Source organism: Aulonocara sp. 'chitande type north' Nkhata Bay, linkage group LG3, assembly GCF_057382095.1.
Source record: "Aulonocara sp. 'chitande type north' Nkhata Bay isolate Kocher_YH1m ecotype deep benthic linkage group LG3, A_spYH_male_GT1.1, whole genome shotgun sequence".
NCBI classification, from domain to species: Eukaryota; Metazoa; Chordata; class Actinopteri; order Cichliformes; family Cichlidae; genus Aulonocara; species Aulonocara sp. 'chitande type north' Nkhata Bay.
In genome coordinates, this window is record NC_141346.1 from 6,688,928 (window position 1) to 6,696,546 (window position 7,619).

At 46.6% G+C, this 7,619-nt stretch overlaps 1 protein-coding gene across 1 annotated transcript; it reads right to left on the bottom strand.

Moving 5' to 3' along the window:
* Positions 1 to 568: 568 nt before the first annotated feature.
* Positions 569 to 6,696, bottom strand: LOC147333708 (CST complex subunit CTC1-like). The gene is made up of 10 exons (XM_086285834.1): positions 6,636 to 6,696; positions 6,154 to 6,200; positions 5,966 to 6,107; positions 2,738 to 2,873; positions 2,393 to 2,461; positions 2,157 to 2,319; positions 1,899 to 1,954; positions 1,636 to 1,792; positions 805 to 925; positions 569 to 758 (listed from the first exon to the last, which is right to left on the bottom strand). The coding sequence occupies exons 1-10, from the start codon at positions 6,694 to 6,696 to the stop codon at positions 646 to 648; spliced, it is 1,065 nt and encodes a 354-aa protein (XP_086141960.1). The 3' UTR covers positions 569 to 645.
* Positions 6,697 to 7,619: the final 923 nt, after the last annotated feature.

Sequence of the window (7,619 nt, forward strand, 5' to 3'; positions counted from 1 at the left end):
AGTTGATTGTGTTTATCTGGACATAGTGTTTTTCAGGTCCAGCTGAATGCAGGTTTCCCCAGTCTTATACGTGTCAGGAGCATCAGCACAGCTGAAATGCATTTTTCCTAAGCACCGCGTCTCTGTGGCTTTTAAACCCCAAAACACGCTAAAACAAAAATGGCTCCACCCCAAGGATGGGGTCCCCCGGTGTAGTTTCCACTGTGACAGACTGTGGGCTTCCTCAGAGTGAGGCTGAGAGCGGCAGGCCCAGCTGGAGTCTGACCCGTGTCACACAGTGGAGGTCAAACCTTCTGTGCCACAAACACCAGATTAACCAGTTTCACTCATCATCCTTCTACTGTCAGATTTTACTGGTGCAGGTTTGATGAATCACCATCTGAGAACGTCTCTGATGTGGGCGCCACTCACAGGGATCACTTCCTGTAGAAGGGTCACATGACCTGGTATAGGCCCCTTTGTGATGATGACAGCGACGCCCCTTTCGTGTGAGGTTAAACCCAGAGAGCTTCGTGTGACCTCTGACCCTGATCACCAGCGTTAGGGTCAGTGAAGGTGAGATACCGTGTGACAGGAGGAGGAACAATAAAGTTTTATTTGTACGAACACGTAGAACAGATGAAGTCAGAACGAAGCAGGTGGAGCTCAGTCAGGGTGGAGGTGCAGACAGGTGAGCTGAAGGGGAGGAGCCAGTCTGGTCAGGAACTCTCTGTCTCCTCGAGTGAACCTCCTCACCTCTGAAACACACACACACGACTCTGAAGGTTGCAGTCAGGGTGGTCAGGGTGGTGAGGGTGGGGTTACCTTCTGGTCTCTGGTTGGTGTGTTTCCTGCAGGTGAGGCTGAGCGGCCGAATCATGACATCGCTGCTGCACAGACACAACAGGAAGTGGAGGAGGAAGTCGTCAGCGTCCCCGTCACACACCTGAGACAGACACAGAGGTTATGTCTCTGCAGACTCACGGCTCGGACCTGTGGAAACGTCCTGCAGGACGCCTGTTTCTCTCTGTGGTGGCCCCCCCACAGCGTCTCCACCGTGCTTCACTGTGTGGACGCTGTTCTTTGGGTTGTAGCTGCATCTTCTTCTCGTTTCACCTCCTCTGACCACAGGACGTTTCAGTCTGCAGGTCTTCGTCCTCAGCAGTGTGGCTGAAGGTGTCTGCAGACGTGGAGCTCTGTGAGCTCACAGTGCGTCCCTGTGCAGCCTGTAGAGTCTTTGAAGTCTTTGCTCTGACAGGCTTGTTCTGTGCTGGGCGGCTCTTTGACTTTCTTCAGGTTTCCCTTCCTGACACTCTGATAACCTCAGATATCCACAACGTGAATCCTCACAAACATCTTTTTCTCTCTTTTCACTCAAACCTTCTGACGTTTTCACACCGACTGTAAATATGAAGAAAACCCTCAGTTTGACGCCACGCCCCCAAACCAGTTCAGCAGTAAAGTGTGAGCAGACGGAGCTGTTACCAGGATGTAAACAGGATGTGCCCTTTCACAGTTAAAGCCTCAGGAATAAAAACATGACCCGATCTTAAATTTTTAAAGATAAAATAAAGTTTAAAGACGACGATGAGCGCGTGACTCACCTGTGACTCACCTGTGACAGGTAAATATATACACCTGACAGGTGCTACTGACCTGGCTCTGCCCACGAGGGAAGACTCTGATGTGACCTCTGACCCTGAGTGCTCTCTGAAGCCCCTCCCACTGAGCATCAGCCAATCCCAGCAGAGCACGAACCAGAGCAGCTGAGAACCAGGCGTGAGCCTCACCTGTCCCGTCATCGATCACCAGCCTGATCGAAGAGCAGAGCCACATGGTTTGATCATGTGACTGTCACCTGACTCATCCAGGTGATTAACACGTATCAGCAGGTGAGCTCAACAGGAAGCTGCTCTTACTTTGCTTTGGACTGAAACACTGACGAGGTCGAGTGACACTGAGAGCTGCTGCAGCCCTGAGAGAGAGAGAGCAACAGGTAAACACACACACCTGAAATCGTGAGCAGTTTCCTCCAAAACGACACTTTACTTACTGCACCAACACTAACACACCACCAACACGCTAACAACACATGAAGCACTCTGAGTACTTTCACTGCACCCGAGAAACTGACACTAAACACATCCTGTACACACTGTGTGTATTTTATGCAGTACCTGTGTGTACACGCTGCCACACAGCGAGCAGCTCCACTGCAGTTGCAGGAACAGGAAACACACCACGTGACCTTTGACCTGTCCCACAGCGCACCTCTGCTTGCTGCTCAGAGCCCACTCACCCAGGTGCATGATGGGAGCAGGAGGAGGAGGCTGGGCCGAGCTGATAGAAACCAAACAAACAAATAAACAACAGCACGACAAACACGTGAACCAGACTTTACCTGTAAACTTACCTGGTGTCTCCCAGGGAGACCACAGTTATGGAGCTGACAGGTAAGTACGTGCAGTACACACTTCCTGTCCTGAAACACACACACAGGTAAACCGCACAGGTACGTAACCATGGGCGTGACTTTGTATTGAACATTGGGGGGTCAAGATCTCTGTCTAAATAAATAAATCTGGGTACATTTCCAGATGATTAAACAACTATTTTGCTGGTAACACCTGAAACGAGTAAAGAAAACCAGCAGCCTATTGATGCAAGATGATCCATAACTTTATTGGGGCTGACATTGTTGGAAATGAGTCCAAATAAAGAGTCCAAACTTTTATAAGCCTGTCTATGTGTGTCTCACCTGGACAGCCTCCTCTGGAAACCAGACAACAGCAGAGTGTTACCCGGCAACAGGCCAGGTGGGTAGGGGGTGTGGCTTAAGTCCAGGTACACCTGCAGACTCCTCCCAGCTTGGTCACAAAGAGTGAGACGCACACCTGCACACACACATTCAGCTAACAGTCAGACCAGGGGTCCGTTCTTCGTACCTCGCTAAGTACGTTAGCTGGATTTGATTGTTGACGATTTCGCGTGATCCTGGATCGTTCGGTTCTCCGAAGCTCATCCGGGACTTGCTGTCATAGCAACAGATCCGTAAGCGTAAACCTGCTCGGGAGCAGGCTTACTTTATGTAAACAGGATTAGATCACAGCCACTCAGGTATGTCCGCTTCATGTATACGAAAGCAACAGCGATATTTTACCACTGTTTTTCTATAAATAAATATTATCAATGTAACTAAAGATAATGCAGCACTTGATCCTTTTATTGATTCCATACAGATACATACAGGTCATTTCCTAAAAAAGGGAAATGTACCATTAATCATTCTATTTCATGTATTTGATTATTCCAGATGTAATTAATATTTTAGAGTAGTAATAGTAAATTACTTCATGTAATCAAGATGAGAGACCACGGCTATAAAAGCGAAGGTGGATTTGGGAAGTCTGTCGCAGCCATGTCCTGTCCGTATACGCGAGCCACCCATTGTGAAGGTGCAAGATTGATAAGGAGAGTTCTCAGAATTCAGCGTATATTGCGGGATAGACAGGATCCTTTAGCTCAGCGCGACAGTGTGCTCATAGAGAGATATCGATTTTCCCGTGAGGGTATTATTTACTTAACCAACTTGCTGGATCCCCATGTTAAGAGTTCCACTCACCGTAGTCGGGCATTAACAACTGCACAAACTGTGTGCATTGCCTTGCGTTTCTTTGCGAGTGGCACGTTTCTGTACGCTGTTGGAGACGCAGAGAACATTGACGCAGAGAACATTGGCAAAAGTGCTGTCTGCCGTTCCATTCGCAAAGTATACCTGGCACTCAAGCATTTCCTGGGTGCGTTTGTGGTTTTTCCAAGCCACTTAAGACCACAGGTTGTCAAACAGGGCTTTTTTTCTATTGCAGGTACATTAAATTCGATAATGAATGTGATGCAATCATGACCCATGTCTGTAACTAGAGCTCGATTGTCCGCAGGCTTCCCTAATGTGATTGGTACCATAGCCTGCACACACATTGCGATCAAGGCAGGCATTGAAATGACCTTTGGGCAAATAAAGGGAAGATTTCAGTGTCTGAAAAGTCTGAGGGTTGCACCTGACAGGGCATGTGACATTACTGTTGCATGTGCCGTACTGCACAACATTGCCACCATCAGAAAGGAGAGGACTCCTGTGGTGGAGGTGCAGCCTGATGATGACCTCCAGCCAGTGCACTTGGACCAACCTAGTGGCAGAGCTGCACGGGACAGAATTGTGCAACACAATTTCGAATATTAAAAACATGACAAAACATATTTTTCATTGAAATTTATTTGAGCATCTTTTTCTGTCTCATCAAAAAAAAGCCAGTCATCATTTGCCTGGAAAAAAAATCATATATACTGTATCACGCAAGGTCATCAATAGTGCTCTGTATGAAAGTGTATTTTTACTTACTCTGAAGTTCCTTTTGAAGCAACTCGATTTCTAGTTGAACTTTTTGCCTCATTAGGGCTTGAAGTTCGATTTCACCTAGAAACTTTTGTTTCTTTAGCTCAGTATACTCCATTTTTTGCTGGAGACTTCTCTTATAGAGCAAACAAATGTCACCCTGTTTCAATTGTAGAGACAACATTTAACGGGCAATACATGTCATATAGGAAGTAAAATTAATTACAAGACTGCCCACCAGTCAGAAACAGTCAGAAACACGTAGAAGTACACAAGTAGATACAAATTCAGGCCAAATTATGCATGCACTTACAGGGACTTCCTCCAAACCACAGTCATCTGACAGGGTTGCTTCACTGTCCTGTGCAATGGAAACAAAATGGTGTTACAAAGGGATGTGGTACAGCCTATTGGTCTAAATAATTAAAAAAAAATATATATATATATATATATATATATATAATCTCCCAACTTACTGTGCATGCTTCAGTCACCCCTTGCATGGGAACAGGTAAAAGTGATGGAGTGTCATGTAAAACTACACACAAAAAAACCCACAATGTCAATAAATGTCAAAGTACAAAAAGCATTTTAATTAAGGCAACAACCAAATATTTTACATTGTACAAATAGCATTATGAGCTCATTTACCAGTTATGAAGGTGCTGCTGCTACTGCACCCCGGCTGCTGGTCTAAGGAAGAGCTGCCCCCAGGGATGCCCTCAACAATGGGTCTGGTGGCATTCAACACTAGGGCCAGCTCCTCTGCCGGGGTGTGACGAGGGGGTGCAGGACCACCACCTGTCTTTTTGTGCTCTGCCCTTTTCTTGGTTGCTGTTATAAAGAAACAAACAGAGTATTTCAGGGTCTCTTTTCAAGAGACTAAAAGCAATATAAGTGATAAATATTACCATTCTGTAGAATATTCTTATATTTCACTTTTACTTGTTCCCATGTTCTAGTGGGTCCTGTTGTGGCTCTAATGTGAAAGAGGATATAATGTAATATAATATAATATAAAATAATATAATATGAGATAATGTAATATAATATAATAAATTACTTACGAGTGTAATTTGTCAGCAACTTTCTGCCAGCCCTCTCTCCTTGCTTTTGCAGCCTTTGCAGTGTTCCCTTGCGTTTTAATTAAACTCTGAAACTCCTGAAATCCCTCAATCAAGAGTTCTTGCTCTGCTGCCGAAAAATACCGAGCGCGCTCCTTCGACATTTTCGCCGACCAATCAAAGGGTTGCCGATCAATGTTTCTACTATCGATGCGTAGCCCCTTTTAAGCCATCCAGTGAGCTCACATTACTTCATCCAGCTATACTAATCGTCAACAACAGGTGTGTTCAGGGAACCGGAATAGCGAGCTCAAAGTTGGCGCGATGATTTGATCTTGGATGTGTCATTTGATCTTGGATGTAGTAAGCCAGGTACGAAGAACGGACCCCTGAGACTCATACCTGAAGCACTGATGCCTGCAGTTCCCTAGTGTCCAGCAGAGGCAGCAGTGAGTCGCCCCCATAGACTCCCATGTTAAAACTTCACAGCAGAAAAAGCCTGATACACAAACCACCTGTGTGTTTGTACCTGAGTGTGTGTGTCCAGAGTGGGCAGTCCTGTTGTTCACACTGATCCTTTCAGACACCACACCCTGAAAACACACCAGCTCTGAACTGAAAGACACACACACACACCAGTAGGAGTTTAAAGCAGGCTGCAGCTGCAGTTCCTCAGATGGCCAAAGGGAGCGACTCAGTGAGGGACGAGCAGTTTACCTGCAGTCTAAGACATCTGAGACGGACAAGACTGTGGGTGGGACGGCCTGAAAACACAGAGAATAGAGATGGAAAATGTGTATATATATACACATATATATGTATGTATATATATATATATACATGTATATATATATATGTATATACACATACATATATATATATATATATATATGTATATATATATATACATATACATGTATATATATATATATATATATACATATATATAGCTTTCACTGAGAAGCACAGTCTGAGCCCTCCCTCCTGATCCTCTGCCTCCGCCTGTCATATGCTGTGGGAGTGTCTGGTCAGGTGTGGTCCAGGTTCCTGTCGTCCGTTCCTTGGGGTGGAGTTGGCCAGCTCATCACCTGCTTTCAATCTCCGGGGCTCCACCTAGAGGGTTTTTAAGCCAGCACTGCCTGCCACTCCTCGCCAGTTCGTCCTGCTACCATCTGTGATTCACCACCCGTCGCACTCACCAGTAGTGCTGGTTCTGTTTCCGTCCTGTTTTCCCGTCTGCTCGGAACCCGAGGACCACATACTCAACTTCTCCTCAGCCTGCCCTTCAGTCCATACTTTCCACCTCCCTGGACACCTTGGAACCTGGACCGGACTCTCCACACTCTCGACCCTCTCTGGAATGCTCCCACGGCAGCCTTTTCCCCGCCTAATAACCGGGGTTTCCAAGTAAGCCCAAGACTATCCACTGGCACTACGTACCTCTGCCCCTTACTCGTTTTTCATTCAGTAAAACCCTTCTCCTGTGTTTACAGAAGTTCCCGTTCGAGTTCTCCCTGTGCTCTACGCCCGTTTCTCCGCCCACGGACCTCCCTCAGTTTCTGCGAATGGTTTCTGTTAAACCTAGTCTAGTTACGTTTCTTTTTCCTTTCAATAAATTATACATAGTTCAAGCAATTGAGTCTGCTTTTGAGTCCACTGCATCCTTGTTTGTGACAGAACGAACTGGCCACTAATGGACTCAGCGGACCCAATTCGCGCCGCCATAAATAAACAGGGCGCGGTGTTAGGACGGCATGAACAGACCTTGACGTCCCTAATGGACCAGTGTAACGCTATTAGTGAAAAACAGAAGGAGTTACTTACCAGGTTTTCAGAAATCAGGGAGCCGAATCCACCCGTTTTCCCCAGTCAGCCGGGACCGTTGCCTGCACCCGCCGTTGTGCATCCCGTGATAGAATCGGCTTATCGGGGGCATTTCCTCCACTCCACCGGAGCCTTTTCACGGAGAGTTGGGGCAGTGTGGGGGTTTCCTTTTTCAGTGGTCGTTGTTCGTCAGTCGCACGCCACACGCGTTTCCAAATGATGCTGCCAAGATTTCCCATTTTGTAGGGTTGCTTAGGGGTAAGGCGCTTGCGTGGGCTGAGGCATTTTTGTTTTCTCACCCGATTGCCTCGTGTTCCTATGAGGAATTCCTCAAGGAATTCAAGGCTACGTTCGCTCAC

Excerpts from the sequence above, each read along its gene's own strand:
- LOC147333708 (XM_086285834.1), bottom strand. The coding sequence starts at position 6,696 with ATGTGGTCCTCGGGTTCCGAGCAGACGGGAAAACAGGACGGAAACAGA. Across the intron at positions 2,462-2,737 it reads TTCCAGAGGAGGCTGTCCAG|GACAGGAAGTGTGTACTGCA; the intron begins GTGAGACACACA and ends TGTGTGTTTCAG. Across the intron at positions 926-1,635 it reads TCCCTCGTGGGCAGAGCCAG|GTGTGTGACGGGGACGCTGA; the intron begins GTCAGTAGCACC and ends TGTCTGTCTCAG.